The sequence below is a fragment of the Gorilla gorilla genome, chromosome 6, assembly GCF_029281585.2.
Source record: "Gorilla gorilla gorilla isolate KB3781 chromosome 6, NHGRI_mGorGor1-v2.1_pri, whole genome shotgun sequence".
NCBI classification, from domain to species: Eukaryota; Metazoa; Chordata; class Mammalia; order Primates; family Hominidae; genus Gorilla; species Gorilla gorilla.
The window spans coordinates 166569114-166594538 of NC_073230.2; the positions used below are offsets into that span (position 1 = coordinate 166569114).

General features: G+C 52.1%; 1 protein-coding gene across 4 annotated transcripts in view; it reads right to left on the reverse strand.

Moving 5' to 3' along the window:
* PTPRN2 (protein tyrosine phosphatase receptor type N2) overlaps window positions 1-25425 on the reverse strand; it is a 1029630-nt gene that overhangs the window by 135274 nt on the left and 868931 nt on the right. For all 4 annotated transcript variants that reach the window (XM_055347412.2, XM_055347413.2, XM_055347411.2 and 1 more), the window contains one exon: window positions 6947-7159. In XM_055347412.2, coding sequence (XP_055203387.1) covers window positions 6947-7159 — 213 coding nt within the window. The remainder of the gene's footprint in view (window positions 1-6946; window positions 7160-25425) is intronic.

The window sequence follows — 25425 nt, forward strand, 5'->3', positions numbered from 1 at the left end:
AAGGCCCCAGTTCACAGATGAGGAAGGCGGGCTTCGGGAGGGAGGGGCTGGGCCTCGCACCCCAGGGAATGGAAGGGCGATGGCACCTTTCTTCCATGAATTTCACTATTAGAGGAGAAAAGTTAAACAATGAAAAGTGTGGCAAGAGGGGAATAAGGTAAGAAGGAAGAAACGGAGGGGGGTGAAAGCAGGCAGAATGTGCCTCTTCTGATCCTCTTGGGGTCACTCAGCCACACCGAGCCATGGACCGTCCCTTGGAGCGCCACAGACTGCAGGGTTTGTCCTTGTCACGAACTCAAAGAGCTGACCTCTCTGGGCCGGCACACAACTTGCAGCCGAGTCCCTTCCACCACGCCCCAGCTCCCTGTCTAAACTCTTGGCCTGACTGGGAGGACCTCTCCCCTCTAGCCGAGTTCCTCCTGGCAGCCCTGCAAATGCCCACCCTCTTGGGTCTGTCCCTACCCTGCAGATGGCCCCAGCACCTGCCCCAGCCAAGCCTCCATCTCCCGCCAGCCACCAAGAGCTCCACCCACCACCTGGCCCAGCCCCTCCTCTGTCATCTCCAAGGATTTGATTTCAGTTTCACACGAATCACCTCCTAGTGATGCGTGGACTAATGCTGTTTACCGCCGGTTCACTTTCATTGCAAACTCCTCATCTCCAAGAAATCATCAACCGAGAAAAGAAAGGATGTCACCTTTTCCCAAATCTCCCACAGTGCCTCACACTACAGAGGGAAGCTGGTGGAGGAGCTGTCCAGACCCACGGGACAGAGAAGCCCGGGCCAGCCCCTCAACACCCTGCAGTGGGGACAGCGCAGCCGGGGACCGCCCAGTGCAGCTCTGCCACTGGCCCTGTGGGCTGGGGCGCCTCTCAGTTTATCTGCTGCTGACTTTGCTCCCTTGTAAAACAGGGTTGGGAGATAATGAGATGCCTGGGGAAGGTGTCCTGGGTCCCTTTCCACAGGGTCCCTTTCCACGGGGTGGGTGACTGATGAGGACAGGGGGTGCCTAGGAACAGGGGCTCGGAAGGACCTGCTGTGCATGCAGGGGTCACCCCAGGAGCGACCCTGGCTTTGGCGAGAAGGAAGTGTTCTCTGGTTCTGGCAGAGAAATGTGTGAGGCGGACTGGAACACAACACAAGCCTAAGGGAAGCAGCACCCGCTCCACAGACACCACGCACACCGCCCCTCCCCTGGTGCTGTGCGAGCACCCGTCCTCCTCCCGGGGCCCAGCCCTCTTCCTTGGCTGCTGGAGTGCAGGGTGAGCACGTCTGGAAGAAGCCTGCAGGCCCCACCTCCTTTCCTGCACCCCTCCTTGTGTGTAGCAGGAAGTGGCTTCCTTAGGAAGCAGTTATTTGAGTCATACCCAGGTGTGAAAAGCTACCAAGGTCAAGGCAAACATAGGAATGGCCTAGTGCCAAAAGGAAGCCACAGAATTCAGCCCTCCACATTTTATGTCTTAGACTTTCCAATTTTTTTTTTATTTCCAAATATCTCACTGCGTGGTCTCTGTGATTTTAATTAAGTCTGATCTAATGACTACTGTCTGATGGGGGGAGTGGCTTGCTGTATCCCAACGAGCAGCATGCTTCTGTTTTACGTTTAGAGGTTTCTCTGGCCACCTTTCGAGACTTCATTGTTCTCTGAAGATCGAGCTCTATCTCTCAGGAGCTGTATCTGAGGAAGCATTTTGGGCAAAACGGCAGGATGTACACTGCTTTTGGAAACTGCATCTGTGAACACTTCAGATTTATGAGAAAAATGCACTTCAAAGGGGCACCTTCCAGAAAAACGTTCAGACTCATGGTGAAAAGGTATCTAGAAGATTCCACGGAGCCTGCAGAAACCAAGCTGGCTGACCCCACATGCTGATGATCTGATACTGAACACACAGGCAAACAAAAACAGGTTCTTCCCACATTGGGGACGACACGTACCCTTTACCCTCATCATCCCGGCTAAATTCTGCAGGTTTCCTTCCGATTTCCTTCACATCAGAAACCATGGGATTTGGCACCAGTGTGACAACCATTTAGCATTTGCTGATTCCTAGTTAGTCCAGGGAAGTTCTGTGCCGCCATGGAGTATGGGAGGAGGGAGGCACGGCCTCGCCCTCCCGGGGCCTGGAGTCTGTTCCCAGACAATCTGCAAAACCGAATCCACGTCTCGAAAGTTTCGAGAGAATTCTACCGTAGACATCTGTACTATCAGCTACATTTGGAAAGGATTATAAAATTAGAAAATCTTCCATTCTCAGGCTTGACTTTACAATAAAATGTTCTCTAATAATAATTATTTCATAACAAATGATCTTTAATGTTGTATTTTTATAATTGTAAACTATTTGGCACAGTTTTCACAGGGTGCCCTTCATTTTTGAAGCAGCATAGGTTTTGCTTATTTGATTTTTGCAAAAAGTTTATTATTTTGACCTGGAAATTTAAATATATAGTGAGGAAAGCCATTCTAAGATACAGAGCTGATTGAAAAGGCTTTGTTAAAAACTTCTGGTGGGGTCAAGTAAACCTCAGGAAAAGTCACTGTTTTCCAATTTAATTGTGAACATCCTACTTCTATTACTCGTGATTACACCAATGCCTGAAGATTAAACTCACCTAGAGAAAGAACAGTCTCTTAAAGCCCCAGAGAACGAACCAAGGCGTGACCTGTGCTCTTTGTCAGAACTCAGCTTTCTGCACCGGGGGTGAGAAGTCAGGGTGCATTTGGGACTTGCAGACACACCAGCCCCAGTCAACTGAGCACCCTCAGATCGCAGCAATTGCCACCACACTGTCACTGCCTTCGTAATCACTTGCTAATGGGAGCAGCAGCAGCGACCGAGACGTGCACTTAGCCGCTGTGTTTACAGGAGGTCCCCGTGGCCTGGATGCATGCTTTCCTCTGGGTTTGGTTCCAAAGGCCTCCAAGTACACAAGGAAACCTGCTGGGTATTGTGAAATAAACCATCAAAAGAGAACTTGCTGAAAATTCTGCAGGAGTCTCTGCCCTCATGTCGGGGAAGGGAGAGTGGGCTGGCAGAATACTAAACTTGCTGCTCAAAGATGATCAAAGCCTCAAGGAAATGGATGCAACATTCAAAGAGACTCCGAGAGAAAAGGAGGAGAATGTCTTCTAATCATCTAACGACTTATTTTTGGCACAGTTTTTACCCAATCACCTTCCATAGAAATAGGACACCTACATGAAAAAAGAATGCATAAAGTATACTGGTACCAAAAATCACAATTCTTCCATGTCTTCACATTATCCTTAGTGTGTGTGTGTGTGTGTGTGTGTGTGTGTGTACATGTGTGTATAAATATATATATACACACATATATGCATATATGACAGGCTATGCCAATTTGAAAAAAAAGAATAAAAGTCAATAAAATTGGATTTTTACATCATGAAGTACAGAATTAATCCAAATATATCACGTTTTATCTATTTAGAAGAAAAAACAACATTTACTAAAACAATGGGGAGAAGTTTGGTGCAAGTAGTCTGTTAAACAAATGACCTTTAAGAATATATTTCAGTTATTCTGAAAGTTAATACACCCAATTTTTGCTCCAGTCTGAGCAAATTAAACTTGGCTGGATTATCTGATGGGGTTGATATCTTGGTAAGTGTCAAAAATATGAGCATCTGTCAAAAAAGATTTGCTTTTCCAATAGGTAAGGCAAACAAAAATATCACACTGATGTAAATGAAGAAAGCTCTAAAATCCTGACCCTGTCCATGAAATAGTTCTATTTTGAGGAAAAACAGGTAAACATGTTTAAAGGTGTTTGCATTAGAAGCTAATAATTCAATCTCCTTACTGCTTCAAAACTATTTTAAGAAAAGCTCTCTTACTCCCCAGGAGCACAACGTGGGCCCCCTGTGGTCCCAAGCCCAGGCTCTGACTCACACACACAGGGGTCGGGGCGGGGGGGTTCTGCACAAGCACTAATGATGTGCGTGCATTATCAGGGCTGAGGCGGACAAATGCTTTAGCAGAGGTTGGCAACATGAGGGCCTCCCAGGTCACGCGGGAAGCGCCTTGCCAGGACACTAACCCAGCTGCTGTTTAACGGAGGACATGAGGATTCACCTTTTGGAACCCCAGGGAGGACGCAGCTCTACACCCTGAGGCCACCAGTGCCCCCCAGGATACCACCTCCACGCACCCGTCTCCTCCACTCCATCAGAACATCTCTGCTCCTGACCTTCCTTTCCCCAGGTAAGAACACAAGTTCTTTTGTTTAAAGGGTAACTTCATATTCTGATATTAATAAAACTTATGATATTGCCACCTACCATTCTCTCTCTCCGAGGTTACTTACCTCTCACCTAACTTGCACAATAAGCTTTTTATTTTTCAGAAGCTTTAAGACAATGAATTGAGTAGTTCCAGCATGTCCCCATGAAATAAAGCATCAGATCAAATTGTTCCATTTTCCTTGTAACCCAGTGATGAGAATATCATCCACAACCTCACTGTGATTATAGAATCAGCAAAGTACACAGGTTCAGTGAGCCAGAAATAAATACATTAATGCAAGAAGACACCTTTCCTGAAATTTGTTTTATGTTTGCAATATTTTAAAAAACTTTTCAAACAGATTTTTACACTTCACAGGGGACTCATGGCTGTGATAGAAAACCCAGGTGAGATATGGATACGTTAATGAATTAATACCTGCTTCATTTACCAAAGTAAATATCCTTTCCTTGTAACCGCAATTGTCTGAGTCCTTGACACATTACTCAGCTAACTTCAAAGTGAACAATCATACAGTCCCATCCTCACTACTGCGTCCTGCTCCGCCAAAACACAAATCACAACAACACAATGGTTCAGCACCTAGAACTTTCTCACCGGGAAACAATCCACCGTGATGGGGCAAACCCCCACTTTAATCAAAGTACTTCCCTAAAGGGCATTTTGTGGTGATTTCAAAGCTAAACCAACCAGAAAGTCTTTACACTCATTTCATTTCCAAATTTTCCTAGATCACATTTTTAAAGAAAAAAAGTTTTTTTTTTCCTTTTTATTAATCTGGATTGAAGAAAAGCACACATTTCATTTATTGTCTGGATTACAGATTCTTATTAAACAAACCGGAGCTCATTATAAAATCAATATCAACTTAACCACCATGCCCTCAGGAGGAACAGCAAAAAGGTCACTCCAAGAAATTCAAACAATTTTCCTGCTGGAAGGGCATGATTTTAATTACAGATACTATTAATTAGAGCTGTCACTGGGAAGGCTTTTTTTTTCTGTTAATTATCACAAACTCAGTCCTAAGTATGCATTTTCAACCTGCAGTTTTTTTTTCAAATTAGTCATTTCTGCATGCAAGTCCAACCTTTCCATTCTATCAATATTTTATATTTGAATTTCAAAGTATATCAAAGGGTACCACGCTTTCTAAAAATCTCTGCCTGTATGATCTTCCGTCTCTCACGCATGGAACAGAACTGGTGTGATAATTTATTTATGTACTGACACAGACTTGGCCTGAAGACCTGGCATCCTACATTGAAGGTCTTGCTCAATGGAATTTCTGGATAAATTCTTACTAGTTTATGTGACATTTTTTTTCAGGCTGCTTCTTCAAACGTGATTTTCCTTTTGCTTTGAAGCAAAGCTACGCACTGCAACTGAAATGCCAGCCTCAACACATTTGAAGTTGCCATTTCTTTATAAGAAAAAGATCGTCCTGACAGGGCTCGTGACCCTCTCCAGAAAACTGGAGGCTTCCTCCATTCAATGGCAATACCAGGAATTTTGAAATGGGAGGAAAAGCTGTCTTGTGGTCAATCTCTTTTAAGCATAGAGATTGTGTAAATTCCTTATGCGGGGGAGGGTCCTGAGAGCTCACAGAGTATAGAAAAGCTAGCTCCAAGGAGCTCAGGCAGCAGGAGGGTATGGTGCTGGAGGGCGCTTTGTGGAGAGAGCTTGAGAGCCCACCCATGTAACTCTGATGATGGAATAATAATATTTACTTTACATACGACTGTAAAAATGATGAATTATTTACAAGACATATTGCACACTGTAATCATGTGACTAGAGAAAACAAAGGATCCAGTCCAACGAGGGAATCTTACACATGTACTGACCAAACTTTTAAAACAGTGGTTAAGGAGTCATCCTACCTTCCCAGATGGGAATATCTTCTCGGAATTAAATGATATTTTATATGCAAAGGAATCAAACGCCTTGACTGGTGTAAGTATTCTGGGCTTATGCCGCTGTTATAACTGAAGCCCTATGTTCATTACAGGACAATACTAAATACGAAATGTGCGCTATAGAACTTCCAAAAACTCTGTGGTTTTTAAAAAATGCCCGACTTGGTCTGAACTTGCCTTCCTCGCATCCTCCCCGGTTTCCAGCTCATTTCCAGGGGTGTCTGTGGTGCCTCTAGAGAAGGTGTCCCTCATAGGGACACGTGTGGGTCACCTTCCCCTGGTCAGCATTAGGTTTCACTGCACCGGACAACAGCACAGGGTGGCAACTGGGCAGGTCAAAGGATCTTTTCACAGAAGACCCCGAGGAAGCGGATGATTTTTGAGACATCTTCAAACACCTACACGCCAACTGATCTCGCAACTTTGGCACTTTTCATTAGTAGTGGCCAAACCAAGATAACAGATAATACATCATTCATGTACTGTACTTTTTCCACACTTCTAATTAACAACATACTTCCAGAGTTAACACGAGGCTATCCAAGAAGAGCAGACGGATACAGAGCTGCACAACTGTGGCTGCAACGTATTTGCATGAATGCTGATGAGAAGTTCCAAACTGTCATCATAAAAGACCCCAAACTATGATACAGGAACAACTGCTGGGAATGGAGGAGGGGCCAGAGAGGAACGCCATCATCTGCCTGCTCAACAGATAAATCCGATATACCACTTTTTAAAAAGTCTCCTCTTACCTGGTAGGCGGCAGTGGCATCTGCACCTGGGTCACCCCCTAGTCCCGAGAGCTTCTCCTTCAGCCTGTGCTGAGAGCTATGGCGGAGGCAGTAGATGAGGCCAGAGGCCAGGAGGACGCCCAGGATGCAGGCGAGGGAGACCAGGGTGAGCGCGATGAACTTGGTGGAGTCTTCTTGCTCTGCCTGAGGAGGCAGGAACTTGAGTTTGCTTTTCTGCAGAAGAAGGAGAGAGGGGTGTGTTAGCTCCTGACAAAGCATGACCTCCTAAAAACACATGTCTCCAAATGCAACTTGAAAGTGGAAAGCTCAGCCCCACAGGACGCTGTGCTGGCCCTGGAGCCACAACGGGAGGGCCCTGCGGAACAACCCCCGTCAAAGGAGAAGAAGTCATTTGAAAATAGCACATCGCAGATTGCAGCGTGCTCAAGAGGACAGTCAGAGGCATCACTTTTTCCTTCAGTGGTGGCTGTTTTTCAAATTTATGTAAAGTATTTGGCAGCTAATTTGCTGCCTTAAGTAAAGTATCCATCTCTTCTTCTAACCGGGCACAGCAGTTTGTCCAGAGCTTGCACAATGATTGTCGGGGGTGCTGGGGGGAGGCCAGGCTTGGCGGTGGAGGAGGGTGGGCAGGCCCGGAGCCTTCTGCAGCTCAGGTAGCCACCAAGTCCAGCACATCTTCAGCAACAGAGGAACGTGGGACTGGCTCTGTGCATCTTCACAGAACATTCTCCCTCCCAGGTCAGGGGATTTGGATCCACCTGTCTTGAAAGGCGAGGGCCGGTCGAATCCCACCTGACTCCAGTCACTCTCCAGGAGTGGCCTGGTGCAGACCACAACACTTCGCACCTACGCACCTACGTATTTTTCCTTGAAAGGAGCTGCAGAGCCTTTGGAACTTCACTTCTCAGCGAGGAAACCCCTTCGGATTCTCACTGCTTCTTGGGGGGCGGGGGTAGTGCTGGTGAAAATATGAGAAAGCCCTTTCGGTGCATTTCACTTGTCTCCACGTGCAAATAGTTGCACGGCTCTCCCCTCATTAGCTTCATTAGAAGGTATATTAGCAACAATTAAGGACGCCACAGGAAAATGGGAAGGCCGCCCCGCAGACCGCGCGCCCTGCACAATGACTCGGGGAGTGAATGGGGGAGCACGCCCGGCCTTGGTCCTGGCTGCTACAAGATGAGAACAATTAGCAAACCCCTTTCCACCACCTAATTTCGCGTGGTAACAAAACGGATTTTTCCCCATGAATGCCTGGCCGGCCTATTCATTATCTCTCTTCTATTAGTAATTTTCTGCTCCGTATTCAGCCTCCCAACTCTTCATTTCCTCCCGTCTCCCAGCGTACACAGTGCCTCTTATGTCAGGCCGGGCCCGTTTTTATCTTGTAATCATAAAGGCCACCAAAGCAATTATCGCCGGTCTTGACTGGAAAAGCTGGTCATTAATTAGCCTCCTTTTGCCTTCGGTGCAGCGGATTAGCTGGTGCCGGGACTGAGTTAATGGAAACGCGGGTTAAATGAGAAAAGACGCCCGGATTTTCCTGCCTGGATGCGCGGCTCGGAGGAGGACCGCGAGGTTCTCGAGCGGCGGGAGGCGGTGGAGCGGCCGCGGAGAGGGAGGGAGGCTTTGGAGAGGGAGGGAAGGAAAGGGGGAGGGAGAGGGAAAGGGAGGAGAGGGAGAGGAGGCGCGGGGTGGGGGAGGGGAGTGAGCAGGGAGCCGGGAGGGCGAGGAGGGGCGGGAGCCAGGGGAGCGGCCCGAACCCCGTTTGGTCCGGACCCCGCAGCCGCCGCTGGGTCGCCCTTCGCGTGGAGATCCGGTCCGCGCCCTCTCCCCGGTCTCCTCCCCTCCCCTCCCCTCCCCCTCCCTCCGGCCCACACAGCCTCTTCCAGAAAGAAGTCACTCTAGAGCCGCGCGACCCAGCCCCAGAGTCCGCCGGGGTCCGCCCACCGGGTCCCTGGCGCGCCCCTCCCCGCCCCTCCCCGGGCACAGCCCGTTCACGAAACCTAAGGCGCCGGCCACGCGCCGCCTCCCCCGGGACGGGGTCTCCTCGGTCCCCGCGCGGGCGCGAGTTCTCCCGGGTGGGCGGCAGCCCCGCCCTGTGCCCTCCTGGGCCGGCGCTAGGGACCCCAGAGCGCGCGGGGGGCCCCACGCGGGGAGGAGCGGCCGCGACCCCGGATTCGAGAGGCGTGGGGGTCCAAGCGGCGCCGGGACAGGGGCCGGGTCCTCTGCCCACCCCAGGGTCCATGTTCGCCTGCGGGGCCGCGTCCCCCGGAGCCACACCTGGGCGGGAGGGCTTTTCCCGGGGACCCGGCCTGCGCCCCTCGCCGCCCCTCGCCCCTCGCCTCCCGCGGGTTCCGCCTGGCCTTGGCCGACGGAACAAGAACAACAAAGGAAGCGGCGCGACCGGCGGAGGGGGCGCCCGCCGCCCTCCCACCCCTCATCCCGGCCGGGCCGATGGCCCCCGCGCGCCTCCATCCGCCCCAGCGCGGAGGCGACCCCGGCCCCGCTGCCCCGGCGTCGGGAGGACACCGCGCGCTCACGTGGATGACTGCGCCCGGGAACAGGGACTTCCCGAACCTTCCTGCCCCGCGCCGTGAGGCCCACACGCGCGCGGTGACCACCCTGGTTCTGAGGGGGCGGCGGGGCCACGGCGAGTGGCGGACCCGGCAGTGGCACCCAGGCTGTGCGCGCGGGTGTGTGGGGTTCCGAGGCGCAGGGCGGCCGCCGGCTCCGGCTCCCCGAGGAAGGGGCACAGGCGCTGCCCGCGGTCACTCGGGCCAGGTGAGGGCAGCGGACGCGCGGGGGTCGGAGAAGGAGGCCTGGTCTGCGGGCGGCAGGAGGGACCCGGGGCCAGCCGAGGCTGTTCCCAGGGAGGCAGACACCTGCTGTCGCCGGGACCCTCGACACGCTCCGCACGCGCGGGAGCGGAACCGGGCCTGCTTTGGAGGCCTCTCTTGGCGCGCTTGGATTTACTCAAAGGTCAAAGAAAAATGTCAAGGAGAGCGATTGCCTGGAGAGCTCCTGGCTCTCCTCCCGGGTCCCCGCTGGGTCCCAGGAGTCCCCGGAGGGGAAGGAAGGAGCCCCAGTGCCCCGGAGTCCTGTCTCCACCAACCTCGCCCGGCTTCCTGCTGCCTAGGCCCGCGCTGTCCCAGCAGAGGAGGGGTGGGAGTCGCCCCAGGCCCACCTCCCCGCGCCGGTCCACAAGGAGGCCCCTCCTGCAACCTGGGAGAGGCCGGGGGAGGCCCGGAGGGCGACCGCGCGGGGCCGCGGGACCTGGATAGCCGGGGAGTCGTGACCGCGGGCAGCGCCGGGGCTGAGGGCGAGGAGGGTCTTACTGCAGGGGAGGGCGGGACGCTGGACAGAGGGACCGACTGGGGTCCACCGGCCTGACACAGAAGTCGCTGGATCCCAGGGCCCGGCTGGGAAACCCGCTTCCTACCCGCCCGCGGGCGCCGCAGAAGAAACCGAAGAAAGAGGTCTTCCCTCCACGCCCAGGACGGTTTCAAGTGTCCCACCCAGCGCTGAGCAGGAGGGTGATGTGGAGGGAAAAACTGTTGGCTGCAAGTCAGGTCTTAGGAATCCCGGAAGAAACGAAGATTTAAAGAATTTTTTTCTAAGTGATTGAGTTCCAATAACTTTACAATGACTTGACTCCCTTTTTGTGGAGTTAAAAAAAATCTTAAAACTCCTGCTAGCCATGGCCTTTAAGAGAAAGAAATGAGTTTAAAAGTGAGTTTGAGGCACAGTCTTGACCCAGGTGTGGCTTTGGTGGTCCTCAGCGCCATCTCCCCCATGGGCACCGACCCCCCCAAGGCTGCACCACGGCGGGTGGACCCCAAAGAGAGCCCAGACTAATTAGAGGCATCTTATCAGTCTTGACTTGAAATTGAAAGAAAATTATGTTTAAATATTTATGACTTTGACATTTACAGTCAGGCGTTTTTGAAAAGCGGAACACCCCCTTCTGTACAGCGGCAGCTCAATGACTGAAAGTTTGGAACAGAGGAGAAGTGAGGAGGAGGAGGAGGGAGAAGGAGGCCTGGTAACACAGCGGCAGGGGTGCGTCCCGGGTGGGGGAGATGCACGGATAGGCACACTTCAATGCCGAGTTCTCAGATGCAGGAATAGTATAATTTAAAAAAATAATCAGGAATGATTAAGTTAATTTTATCTCAGGTTAGATCTATCTTGAGAATAAGATGAAGTACAATATCGCATATTTCTTCCTCTCAACCGTCTGCACCTGCAACTCCTCAAATTTAGAATAGACAGTATTGCAAAAGTTGTGATTCAAAATAAGCGTATGACCACAGAGACAATTTGTGGAGCTGTCTTAGAAATTAGCATCTGCAGACACTGTCCTGACCAATTTAAATTATTTTGACCGTGCCCCTGAGTGGAGGTGCATGAGGCTTCCACCCCATGCCCTTGTGAGCCATTTGCGGGAAAATGCCTTCAGAACTTTTTTAGCTGTCCATGTGGTAAGCTTAAAAGAAAAGAGAAAAGGACATGTTATGCCCAGACTCAATTGTGAGAGCTGATACAGCCACACAAATACAAAACTTTACGGTAAATATGTGTTGACGGGTAGCCAGATTTAGTCCTTTTCCCAGGCTGTGTGATATAACCAGTTAACAGGAGCAGTTCATTCTGTGAGTCACGATGTGCAGTATTAAAATATGCTTGCATCATAAAGACGTAGGGATACAGGTGCTCGGTGCCAGTTAATGTTAAACTTCTAACATTCTTGATGCTTTCATTTGTATCATTTCTAAGGAATCAGATTGCAGTCCCAGCCTCATCCTATGTTTGTGTGCATTTAAATTACTAAATTATAAATATCTTTTTCTCTTAAAACTTAGAAGTCAGTTTTAGAGACCATTAATGAGTTGCTGTAACAAGTTTATCTTTGGTTTGCTGGATGAATCCTCTTAGAATTATTAGGAAATTTCATTCTAAATTTACTAAAATGCATTACTAAAATATAATACTCACTTTAGGGCTGATGAACATTTTAAGTTTTCAGGCCATAGCAAGTGATCCAACTTGAAAACACGGGGGAAGGGGTGTCTTAAAATATTTTAAAAGTATTTTTTAAAGCTGTTAACTGAACTACTTTTAATTTGGAATTTGCCACAGAATTCTAATAAATGAGAGAAGTCAGGCGGAAATAATCATGTATTAATTCTCTGCATTACAAAATCTTTTCAGAAGCTATTATCAGAGCAAGAGGCACTGCGGTCTGAATTCAGGGTGGGAGAAGCCCTTTGTGCAACTGAAAGCTATTGTTCCTCTGTGCAGATGAAATTGTACTTGCAAATCTGCCATTCAAGTGGCCAAAAAACCCAAAAAAGCAAAAGAAAAGAATCTTCAAGGAAAACTTATTCTTAAATGTAAACTTTAATGAAAATAAGTTGGGATATACTGTTTTAAAATGGGCTATTTGTTGAGTTTTTCCAGGCATACACTTAAAAGTGAATATACAAGAAAGGTAATAAATTGTCTATTTGCCATCTTTAAGCACTCCTAAAACATCAGTTTTAAAGAAATACTGTGCTTTAAGACATCAGGGAAGATTTATGATACTGATGTTCAAAGGGGGAAGCACCCTTGTGCAAACTAATTTTTAACCAGCAGATTGTCTCCGGTGGGAGAGAGGGACCCAGAGGCTGAGCAGGGGAAGGATGCCCCTGAGAAAGCTGCCCCCAGCCTCTTTCAGACTCTCCGCTGGCGTTTTCATGACACCCAAACTCAGACTCAGCGGATCACACTTAAGGCACCGGCTCCTGACCCCTATTTTTGGCCCGCCCGCCTGGTCCCCAGGCCTGCCTGGACGCACGCGCGCCTTCCACACCAGGTGCTTCTCGGGACGGCGCCTGGCCTCCCCACCCCGCAAGAACCAGACCCTCTTCAGGACTGGGGGGGTTACCGCTTCGCCTCCTCTACCCGGACTCAGAAGCCCCAACCCAAGACCCGCCTAGCGTCGCTTGTCAGAACCCCTCTGTGGCACGACTTTGAGCAGAGGGCGAGGGAAGGGAGGGTCAGCGTTCGGCCCTGTCCCCTGCCTGGGCTTTCTCCCCCGCTTCCCCGTCCCTCCCCCCTCGCCGGTTCACAGCATCCCCACAGGAGTCGTAAAGATCAGGCCCCAGCGCCGGACACAAAGGCCAAGGGTTCCCGGGAGCCGCGGGTATTCAGAGCCAGGAGAGGGGTCCCGGCGCGGAGGGTGCTGCGGCCCAGCCTCCTGGCCATAGAGCGCGCCGACCGCGAGGAAGGACCAAGGTCCCCAACCACGCCCGCGTCCACCCATGAATCCCGGCGCTCGCAGCCCCCGGGCCGCGCAGCCGCCACCGCCGCCGTCTTCTCTGGAGCGCAGAGGGGTGTGCTTGGGAGGGGGCGGGAGGGCACTTTCCTCTGTGTCGGTGAAAGGAAGAGTTTCCAGCTCCCTCCTCCGCACAAACCTTCACTTCCTCTCCTGTTCGATCGCGTCCTAAAATCTGGGATCGGCGACGCAAGGACAGCCTGGTTTGGCGAAGACCCCTCGGACACCCTGCGCTCCGGACTCCAGGCGGGTGGCTCCACGGTGCCGGCCGGGACGCGCAGCTCGGGAGGCGGGACCACGTCCGGGACCCCGGGGCCGCTGTCCGAGGACGGAGGTCGGTGACTTGAACCGCGTCGTCCTCAGGGCTGTGGCGGGGCCCCTCTCCCAGCCGTCCAGCCCGCAGCGCCCAGCTCAGCGCACTGAGGACCAAAAAGGGCGGGAGACTCTCTCCGGCCCTAAAAGGCAATTGTGCTGAGATTTTAACTCTAACTTGGGGGTTCGCCCGATTCCCTGGAGCAACGCTTCTCTAAAACCACGGAGCAGGCCAGTGTTCGGAACTGCACAGGTAGTTACGAAGGAAGGAAATGAAGTCCCTCGTTCCAACAGCTTCGGGTCCAGTCACAAGTTTCTCTCTGGCGAGCACGCGGCCGCCTCACCTGGGGTGGGGGAGGCGCTGCGGAAGCGCAGTTCTCTTTGGGGGAGGAGAGATGGCCTCTCAGAGGCGTCCCCACCTGCCTCTGGAACGCCTCTCCCTGCAGGCCCCCTCGGCTCCCTGCAATTCGCCGCCCGCTGGGATACTCCCATGGCTCGGAGGCGCGCTCCCGGACCCTGGTGAGGAGGGCGAAGAGCGCCCCAAAATGGGCTGAGAGGAAAATGCGCCCACACTGGCGCCTCTCCATCCTGGCTGCTCGCCCCTTCCCTCCTCCTTTCCCACACGCCTCCCATCTCCGTGCCTGCACCCCCCCACCCCCCGCACCCTGCAATGGTCGGAACTGCAGGGAGTGGGGAGCAACGCGAAAGGCCGAGAGAAGAGCGCTGGGGAGAAGTCCCGGAGGTCCTAGCCTCCTTGGGGCGGTCTCTGCGGGGGCGCTGGGCCAGGACAGCTGCCAACCCTCCAAATCTGTGCGCTCAGAAGGAGCTGCCCTTTGCCCGCTCCTCCTCACAGGCCCACCCTAGACCCACTTGGGGATGATCCCAGGCGCAGCTCTCCCCTGCCGGCCCAAGCCTTTGACAGGAGTCCTGCGGCGAGGCAGAGACCCCCTGCACTGAGCTCTCCGACGCCCTAGTTGCCCGTTAGAGCCCCCATGCGCGCCCTCCAGCCTTCGAAAGCTCTCTTCCTCGCCCCACCACCTACGCGCCTGGTGATGCTCTCGTGGGCCCTTCCTGCTCCCTCCGCCCCCATCCCAGCCTCTCTCGCCTCTTCCAGGGCCCACCCAACCGCACTACGAGCGCCCGCGCCCCGCCCGGCACCCCTGGTTACCTGCAGCTGGGCCGGCGCCCAGCGCCCGCGCGGGAGGAGGTGGGGGCGTGCGCCGGGCCGAGCGGCCTCGGGGCGCAGCAGCTGCGGGTAGCGGCAGCGCCATCATCACAGCCAGCTGCTTCCCTGCGCTGGAGCCACAGACTAGCGGGGTCATCCGCTTCTGACCACAAACTTCTAGGGCGGCCGGTGGAGACAAAGGTGCCGCGCGTCGCTGCTCCAGCAGCAGCGGCTGCGCGGCGGCACGGGCTCGGAGCCCGCAGGCGCCGGAGCTCTGCGCGGCCGCTCGGCCCAGCTCCGCGTGCTCCGCCCCGGCCCGGCCCCCGGGCTAGGCACGCTGGGCCGGGGCGCGGCGCGGGCGGGCTCAGGGCGGGCTCCGGACGGTCCCGGTAGGGCCGCCGGCCGCGCGCGTAGCACCAACCAGCGCGGCCGCCGCGCCCCGCCTTATATCCGGCCCGGCGCGCACCCGGCCGGCGGCGGCGCGGCTCGCGGCCCAGCCACCGGTTGCTATAGCGATGTCCCCCCCCCCCCACATGTTGCTGACAGCAATTGGCTAAGGGGCCGCGGCTCTCCAAACACCCTCTCCCGCCCGAGACTATGAATGGACATCAGCTTTGTCAGTCATTGGTACAACGCCGAAGCCAGGGCCTTCGCCTTTTCTTTCTTTTCAGTGTTTCTCCCTTTCATCGTTCATACTGGGCAAGTTCAGGGTAGCACCGAAGGGAGAGGGAGACCTCGGCCAGAAAAGTCAAGGCGCGCGGCTCTGCTGTGACCTTTGTCCTGGGAGGGGTGGGTGGGGTGCGTCGCCACTCTTGGCAAGAGAAAACTGCACGGCATATCGTTCTTCCCAGTTACTTTTTCCAGTGTTGCCGTTCGGGCCTTTTTGCTCCCTTTCCAAATGGAAGCAGGCCAATGATTCAGGGCGAGTAGACGAGAGCCCCTCTGCTCACTTTACCAGGGTCCTCCCGAGTGTTTAGGTCCCGATGCGCGTAGAAAGTGTCTTGCGAGACGCGGAACTGGTGAGACTTTGCCACCATTTGGTCCAGGCCAATGTCGGCCGCCAGCCCAAAACGCCGAAGGGAGACGGCGGTGAAAACCCAGGCGTGCGAGCTGCGTCCTTGCCCTTCCCCCTACCCAGGTCAATGGTCTGGCCTAGACCACCGCTCTGCGGGCGGAAGGAGTGGAGCAGAATCACAGGCCACGCTCCCAGTCGTTCGAGCCTGCCCACATAACCCCCGGCCCCTGGCGCAGTCAGGCCCGCAGCGGGCGAGAAGAGCTAGGGTCTCGGGGCGACTAGGACCACTGAGCACCTCCCCCCCGCGCCTCCCGCCCATGCTCTCTCTCCCCAGGCCCTGGACCCCGGGCCACAGCCACAGGTTGGGGCACCCCGGTGCGCGGCGCCCCCGCGGAGCTGGCGAGAGCCGGAGAGCTGAAACCCAACATCTGTGTGTACAATGCGCTCTCCGAGGCCCACAGCTGCAGGAACAAGGAGAAGAAAGGAAGAGGGGGGCGCAGATCTTGTCACACGCAGATGACAGTCTGCGGAGGGCTCTTTAGTTTCTCCTTTTCTGGAAACCCCAGCGGCCCCCTCCTAGGCCCCCCTCTCCCACCGCCTGGCCATTGTTCCCTGGGCCCGGGACAGCTGGAGACGGCGGCCCGCGCCACTCGACGCCCCTCCCGCCGCACACCCGGCTGCCCGCGGCGCCCGCTCCCGGCCCCTCCGGGGCCAACTCCTCCACACCCCCCACCTCCCCAGGCCAGGCCCAGGCGGCGCTTCCACAGTCTCCCCTCCCCTCCCTTGCACTCTGGCGCTGCCCCTAGACCTGCTCGGTGCAGAGGGCCTTGCCTGGCGCTTTTCTCTCACAAACCTAGTTCTGTAAAACCTGGGGGCGAGCCCCAGGAGGCAGGGCTCAGAGGCGGGGGTTGTCCACAGATATGAGTACGGTGCCGTCCGCTGCAGGCCCCTGTCTAAAAGTGGCCGAAGGACCCCGTTTCCTCTGACTGCAGGCCCAGGCTGAGTTCCGCATTTATTTTTGTATTTATAGGGCAAGGCCAGAGCGCTTCATAAAGCTCCAGGGCAAAGAAGTGGCCTCGCATCGGGCCATGGTTCCCGCAGGCCTGAGCGGGCTGCAGGAGGCCCGGTGCGGCTCGGCGGGGGCGCGAGAGGCGAGAAACTGCGGCGTCACTGGGGTCCTCTGGCCATGAGTGAACCCCTCCAGTAGGCGGGGAGGGGGTACATCACCTTGGCCCTCTCGTCCCCCCTGCCCAGGGCAAGGCCCGCAAAAACCCCCGCACCCTGGCTCGGGGGCGGCGCGGCGGCGGGCAGGTCAGAGAGAAGCGGTACTCGGGTTCCCCCAGCGCCCGGGATGCCCTCCCAGGGACCTTCTCGGGCAAATAGTCGAGTGGCAGCGGTTCCTGTCCCTCCCCGCCACCCTCCTCCGGTGCCTCGGCGTCCCCAGCCAGGCTCCAGGGCGACCCCAGGCCCGGCCCTGGGCAGAGACAGAGGAGGGGAGGGGAGGTGGCGCAGGGGGGCGGGGGGCCGGAGACGGCTGGAGGAGGACTCGGGAGCCGGGGCGGGAAGAGGGGAAGACAGCGGAGAGAAGGGACGGGGAGGGGAGGGGGCTCGGAGGAGGGGACCTGCTGCCCTCAGCCTGGCTGGTAACCGGCCTCTCCATAGCAACGGCCTGCGCGCGCGTCTGTGTGTGCGCGCGTGTCTGATGTGTGTGTGCCCGTGGTGTTCCCGGGACTCCCCGCGGGGGCTGGGAGGGGATCGCAGAACCCTAGGGCGGCGACAGAGCAATCCCCTCCAGGACTGGAGGCCCGACCTCCGCGGTGCTGGGAGCGCCCTAGGGTCTGGCTGCGCCGCGCTGGCGACGGGGTAGGCTCGGGGAACGCGCGCAGGCCCCGGGATCGGCCGCTGGGGCATTGGGGCATCCTGCCCTCGCTGCCCCGACCCTCCCGCTGCGATCGCAGGGCCCTGGGGCACCGGGGAGTGGGCGGGTCTTCCCAGCGACCCGGAGCACAGGGGCGGGCGACGGCGCCCCCACCATGGCCCTGCCCGGCCGGAGCGCCCGGCGCACCTGAGGTCTGGGCCGGGGAGCAGCTGGGGAACCGCGCGTCGCCTCGGGGAGCTCCCGGCCAGGCCGGCTCCGGGCAGAGGCCAGAGGGGCCCTGGCGCACCCTCCCAGCCCGCGGCGACCTCGCACCACCTTCCCCGCCAGCCCGCGGCTCTCCTCGCCCTGGATCGCCGGAGCCTCATCCAGGCTGGGGTCTCCCCGGCCGGGAGCTCTCCGAGGTGGCCCGGAGTGGCCGGTAGCCGTCTCCCTCGGCCAGGCCGTGTCCAGCCCCTCAGTCTCCACGGCGGCGCAGACCGCACGCGGCCACCCTGGGCCTCGGACAGGGCTAGGGGGACGCAGACCCTGCCGTCTGGGGGTCCTGGGGCGGCCACGGGGCCGGCGACCCCAGAGCAAGGCGGAGCCCAGTACAGGCCAGAGAGCTGGTTTTGCTTTCTTCACAGACATGACCTGACAGTGAATACACAAATAAATACAATTCTTTTCGTTAGTCCCTTCTTCCGTTGTCTCAGTGTTTCACTTCCAACATCAAAGCACCGCATTCCTGATTTGATCTTAATTTAATGACCTGTCTTTCTAGTGCTTTGAGGAAAGATGGGTGGGAGGTGGCACCAATTCAGTTCAATTTGGGTCACTTTAAAAATCGTGAGAGGGCCTGAAAGGTTCCATGCGGGTTCACAAGCAGAACAGCGCCCTTCCTCGTCCACGCCTTGGTGCACCTGCGGCAATATATTCTGGGTGGCAGACGGTGATTTATGTCTGAGAGCCTCCAACTCACTCCCCTTCCTCCCACCACCCCTCCTCTAAGGTGCGGCCTGACCTCAGTGGGGCTGCAGAACTGGCCCCGCCAAAGCTGAAGGCGGACCCACACTCTAAGCCCTAGAGTCTAGGGGGGTCATGAGAAGAACGCGTTTGTATTTGAGGTGCTGGTTCTTTTAGTCTATTGCTTCAGAAACTGGTAAGTTACTCGCCAGATTTCCATTCTATTTTTCTTTATTTTAAATTCCCTTTTTATTTCCAGGGCAGGAAAATGTATCTTCTAATTCTTGAAAATACTTTAGAAAAGTGTCTCAGCAATAATGTGAGACTAGATTCAGCTAATTCGAAGAATGAATAATGATGTGAGGATTTTTTCTTTTTTCTTTTTTTTTTTGGTCATGAGATCTTAGACTTCATTTAATAATAAATTTCAATTTACATGATTTCAATAACATTTTCAGAGAAAACTTTTAAACATGACACAAAATATTTTTGAGAGACATGTTGATTGAAATCATTTATATATGACAAATGAGTATATTATTCATACAGAAGTTAGGGTTGTTTGGCTGATGAATAAAAAATATAATATATGTAAAATTCTCCAAGACCTACAAAACAGCTACACAATATAAATAGTTTAAAAATGATTTGTTGATCCTGCCAATACTTCTTTTAAAGTGCATTTCACATTTGTTATGTGTAAAACCTAATGTTCTGTGATAAGAATCTCATTTTCAATTTAAGGAACACTAAATTGTTATAGATTACACATTTAAGTGATTAGAATAAATATCCCATGCACTAAATTATCAAAGAAAATGTATTTTTAAGCAAAATAGAGAAAGACTGTTATGGGAAACATGATTATTATAAAGCAAAACACATATTTCAGGAATTAAAAATAATATGGTAAGGTAGAAAATGATTTAAAAAACACCTGAGACTCTTGATTTCAGAAGTCTAAATCAATTTTGTTTTTTAAACTAAAACAGTAATTTATAATTTTACAGTACACAAATAGTATTTAAAATACTTTTGATTTCTAAATCCATTTTTAAAAAGTATTTACTATTATAATATAAAAATAAAAATAGATCCTTAAAAATATTGTAGGTATGTGTATAAGGCATTTCTTCATGCATATATTTAAAGAAAACAACATTTTAAAGTAACAATGAGTGCATTTTGAAAACAAGATGTTTTGAGAGGTCAGCCTCCTAGTAAAGCATAGTAGTTGGCATTGAGATAATTTAAGAACAAAGACACTTCCACAGACAAATATGGATGACTCTAAGTTGAAATGTATTAACCACCAGTAGTTATTTTTTCAAGGACAATATTTGGAAGAGCATCAGACACTAGTGAGAAGTCCTTATTCATCATAAAAGAAGGTAAGTCCGTTGCAACAATAGGGCAGTGAAACAACTGCATCTTAGTAGAGCCCTCACCATCTACCCATGCATACTGGATCTTAGCAGAGCCCTCACCATCTACTCATGCATACTGGGTCTTAGCAGAGCCCTCACCATCTACCCATGCATACTGGATCTTAGTGGAGCCCTCACCATCTACCCATGCATACTGGATCTTAGCAGAGCCCTCACCATCTACTCATGCATACTGGGTCTTGGCAGAGCCCTCACCATCTACTCATGCATACTGGGTCTTGGCAGAGCCCTCACCATCTACCCATGCATACTAGGTCTTGGCAGAGCCCTCACCATCTACCCATGCATACTGGATCTTAGCAGAGCCCTCACCATCTACCCATGCATACTGGATCTTAGCAGAGCCCTCACCATCTACCCATGCATACTGGATCTTGGCAGAGCCCTCACCATCTACTCATGCATACTGGGTCTTAGCAGAGCCCTCACCATCTACCCATGCATACTGGATCTTACCAGAGCCCTCACCATCTACCCATGCATACTGGATCTTAGCAGAGCCCTCACCATCTACTCATGCATACTGGGTCTTGGCAGAGCCCTCACCATCTACTCATGCATACTGGGTCTTGGCAGAGCCCTCACCATCTACCCATGCATACTGGATCTTAGTAGAGCCCTCACCATCTACCCGTGCATACTGGATCTTAGCAGAGCCCTCACCATCTACCCGTGCATACTGGATCTTAGCAGAGCCCTCACCACCTACCCGTGCATACTGGATCTTAGCAGAGCCCTCACCATCTACCCATGCATACTGGATCTTGGCAGAGCCCTCACCATCTACTCATGCATACTGGGTCTTAGCAGAGCCCTCACCATCTACTCATGCATACTGGGTCTTGGCAGAGCCCTCACCATCTACCCATGCATACTGGATCTTAGCAGAGCCCTCACCATCTACTCATGCATACTGGGTCTTGGCAGAGCCCTCACCATCTACTCATGCATACTGGGTCTTGGCAGAGCCCTCACCATCTACCCATGCATACTGGGTCTTGGCAGAGCCCTCACCATCTACCCATGCATACTGGATCTTAGCAGAGCCCTCACCATCTACTCGTGCATACTGGATCTTAGTAGAGCCCTCACCATCTACCCGTGCATACTGGATCTTAGCAGAGCCCTCACCATCTACCCGTGCATACTGGATCTTAGCAGAGCCCTCACCACCTACCCGTGCATACTGGATCTTAGCAGAGCCCTCACCATCTACTCATGCATACTGGATCTCAGTAGAGCCCTCACCACCTACCCGTGCATACTGGAAGCAGAGTTTATCCCACAGGACAAATTCATGAACTGGGAAGATTTTTAAGATAAGATTTTGCCACATTGCTTATGTTAGATATAACATAAGCAATGCAAATGTAAGCAGTGCAAATGTAAGATATAGCTATAAAATCAATGCCCTTATTTTAAAATTGAGAAATGCTAAAATTATTTTTTCAAATTATTTCACTTTATTTCAAGAAAAATATGAATTCTTTACTTAAAGCAGAACAATGCAAGTCATTTTTTGTTTTGAAAAATAAATCACCAACACAACTCAGCTTTTATTATTAGTTCTCATGCTGGCTCATATGCCGATCAATCTGAAGCTTTTGAAATCCAAAAATAGGAACTCTATGATGAGATAGACTTGATATCCCACCAATGGCTTGACATGATTACATGAAACCATGTGCTTATAAACCAAGTATGTGTTTCAGCAAACATTTCTGCTTGAAGGATTGGCTGACAAATATGTCGGGATGTTTAGACTTTTCTTCCCCAAACTTCAAAGTTATAATTCAAAGAATAGAAAAAGCCTCAAGGCTTCATTATTACTATTATTAGTTTTGTCCATTAAAAGTAGCATTTTGAAAAAATACTGTTCATAAGCACAGGTACTTACAAACAGTGCAGTCTCCCTAGAGGTGAATCCGGTTTTCACTGTCTAGATTCTAGTATAGAGGATCTATTACTTTTAATCAACGTATTTGTAAAGATCTAATATTTTATTATTTACAGAATAATGCCATAAGGCACGTATTTAACAGTTGATGTTCAGTATAGTATATATATTGTATTTTCATAACTAGATTATATTCTTTTCAAAACTGAGCTAAAATTCCTTAGATTGAATGTTTGTAAGAAAGACTCATTACCACATGAACAAGAATCTAACTTTTTTGAAAATGGCTAAATAGTGCCATTATGTTCAGATGAAAGGAAACAAGATAGTTCTGTGAAGAATAACCAGGTCATCTCTATTTTTGTTTAAAATCTCTTTCACATATTTTGTCAGTTACATACTACACATCCATTACAATATTTGGAAACTTTTCCTCGGGTTGCTTTGGAATTAAAAGTAGAACAATAATTCAGGTAATTCAGGTAAATGTTTGTTTCACAATTATATAACTTAGCCATGTCCTGTTCACATATTCTATAAGAAAAGTGCCTATGTATATTTTAATGTATGAAAATAGGCTCCAATTAAATGAAAGAACAGCAACAGCCTGACAAAGCTCACCTTTGTACCTGGATTCTACTGAGAAGGAAAATCAAATGATCACTATGAAGTGATATTTTTTGATTTTATATTGCAAATATGTCTATACATATTTAGATCTAATGTGAACAAAAATTCAGGAAGCAGCCAGTTGCTTTTCTTCTCTTTTTTTTCTTTTTACTGAGACAGAGTCTTGCTCTGTCACCCAGGCTGGAGTGCAGTGGCGTGATCCTGGCTCACTGCCAACCACCACGACCCAGGTTCAAATGATTCTGCTGCCAGTAGCTGGGATTACAGGTGTCTGCCACCAGGCCCAGTGAATTTTTTTTGTATTTTTAGTAGAGACAGGGTTTTGCCATCTTGGCCAGGCTGTTCTTGAACTCCCAACCTCGGGTGGTCTGCCCACCTTGAGCCTCCCAAAGTGCTGGAATTACAGGCGGGAGCCACTGCGCCCTGCCCAGTTGCTTTTCATTCTGACACAGTGCGGAGCAGGTTCAGGGTAAGCTGTCGCTGAGACGGAGCATTGGTGGCACGGGATTCCATGTGACTCACCCTCAGCTGCCAAGTGGCCAACTGCATGGAGCTGCCGCATGTCCTCGGTCAGTGCGGTGGGATGCACGCTGGCATTCTAGCAAGTCTGGCACATTAGCATATAATCTGCAACAGGGTGCTGTCAGGTACTGAGACCACTTTTAAAACCCTCACGAATCTGCCACATGTAACTATATGTCTCCCTAATATGTTTCCATTCACACACTTTAGGAAGTGATATACCTACTTTGACCTTGCTCAGTCATTTCTGAAATTCCCATTTGGAATTGTCTTCAGAAATATGCCCAAAGAAAACCAGAAATCTAGTCTTACGTTTTCTAAGCTTTTTCACTTGTGATTCTCCACACCTTAACCTCATCACTCCTCCAGTTGACTGTCCTTGTCTCCAAATGGCTTTAGAGTATTAAAAAAGAAACAAATCTGAAAGATCACTTCCACCATTAAGAGTGCATTTTAAAAGGCCATTTCAAAAGAGTAGTGCCCCAGACATGGTGAGCACTAAGACAGACAGCACCTCCGAGTGACACTGCGGAAAAACCAGGCTCACTTGTCCAAGCACGTTCGCAACAGAGTCAGTTACTTTTCCTCCACTGGGTTTCCCAGTTTCCATGACGACAGCCTGTCCTGAATGTCCATCTTTGGGGTGAGGCTCGAGGCTTCCTTGTCTTTTGTCCTCCCCACAACCAGATCCCATTACTTTTTTCAGGTCATCCCTTATCTGACCTTATTCCCCATCCCCCTATGCTGATGGTGGCTGGCCTCCTGCAGTCCTGGGGTCTGGTCCCCTCCATCCACCACCCTCAGCCTCGGCCATCTCTACCTTGTCCACTGGAACAGCTTCCTCTCCCTCCCTGAGAATTCCACCAACCCTTCCTCACACCCATCACAGGCTGGCTCCCTTTCATCCGATCAACCAAGGACACACAGGGGCGCCTCCAGACCTCCCTTGCATGCCTTCCCCACACCAGGAGCCCCTGGTCAGCGGCCGCGAGGGCACCCTCACCCTCTCCTGCACACTCTCTCCCCATCGAGGAACCCTGGCTGGCTCAGCAGTGGGCTCGGGGCCTTTCATTTGTTTGAGGTCGAATGCTGAGACCCTCACCTTCAGAACATGTGAGTGCTACGGACTGCTCATCATTTCACGCATGTGCACATGCACCGTCTCTCACACACGCACGCTTTCGCACACGTGGAGACAGGCGAGTACTTTCTAGTCAGCATGACAGCAGCGGCTCCATCCTGTCAAGCTACTTTTCCATATTTTATTTCCTTTCACTCCCAGAGAAACGGTGGAACTCATGCATTTTTTTCCCCCAGTTTTACAGATGAGAAAACCAAAGTGCTGAGAGGTAAATGAAGTATCCGAAGCTGGTCAGTGCCAGAATCTCAATCAACACACAGGCTCCTATGCGAACCCACATACTGAGGGCATGTTTCACAGGGGAGAGCTCTGTTCTTAGCTACAGACTCAGGCAGGCTTGGAGTCACTCCTCTCTGCAGTCTGAGCTCCGCGGGTCTCCGCCAGAGCCTCCAAGCCTCCCCCCAGTAATAATATTAATAATAGTTACTATTCTTTGAATAGTAATTCAATAATAGTATCAGTCTTTCAAAAAGATGGTGGTCTTTATTCTCTATTTTCCATAGAATGTGGTCACAGGCATCGTGTGGGCACTGACATTTCTGTGCTTCTACCACACACACTCTAAGAGGCCAGGAGGTGTCTGCTCCGGCAGCTCCAGATGCACCTTCCAGGGGCGTCTCCTCCCGTCACTCAGCGCTGCCCCCAGACCCTTCCTACCCGAAGTTCTGTGGCCACAGCCATGCAGACTTTATCCTACACTCTGACCCACTCACAAAGCACTGCGGTTCTAGGTATGAAAGCTTCTCACTCTTAACGGATGTGGGCTGTGCGTTTATAAGAGAGTGCAGTCAGTGCTGGCGTAACTGATGCGGGCTGTGCATTTATAAGAAAGCCCGGTCGGGGCTGGTGTAACTATGAGAAAGCCCTGTCGGGGCTGGTGTAACTATGAGAAAGCCTGGTCGGTGCTGGTGAGCATGGGTGTCTCTCCCCCCGGAGAAGTAAGCTGAGGTGTGTGCGCCTCTCACAGCCCAGTGGGGAGCACAGGGCTGCCTGCCCACGCTCACTGGCTGGCTCAGTGCCCTCCACAGGCTCCTGTCCACCGGCAGGCGTGCTGCGGCGTTGGTGAGAGCCCTGGGGCGGAGGCTCACCATCAGGCTTCCAGCATATGGTGGATAATAATCTCTGGCAACACAAAAAGGCAGGCGGCAGCTCAGCTCACTGTTTCATCTGTTGATCAGTCTACAGGTCTAGGGTTTTAAAAATGGA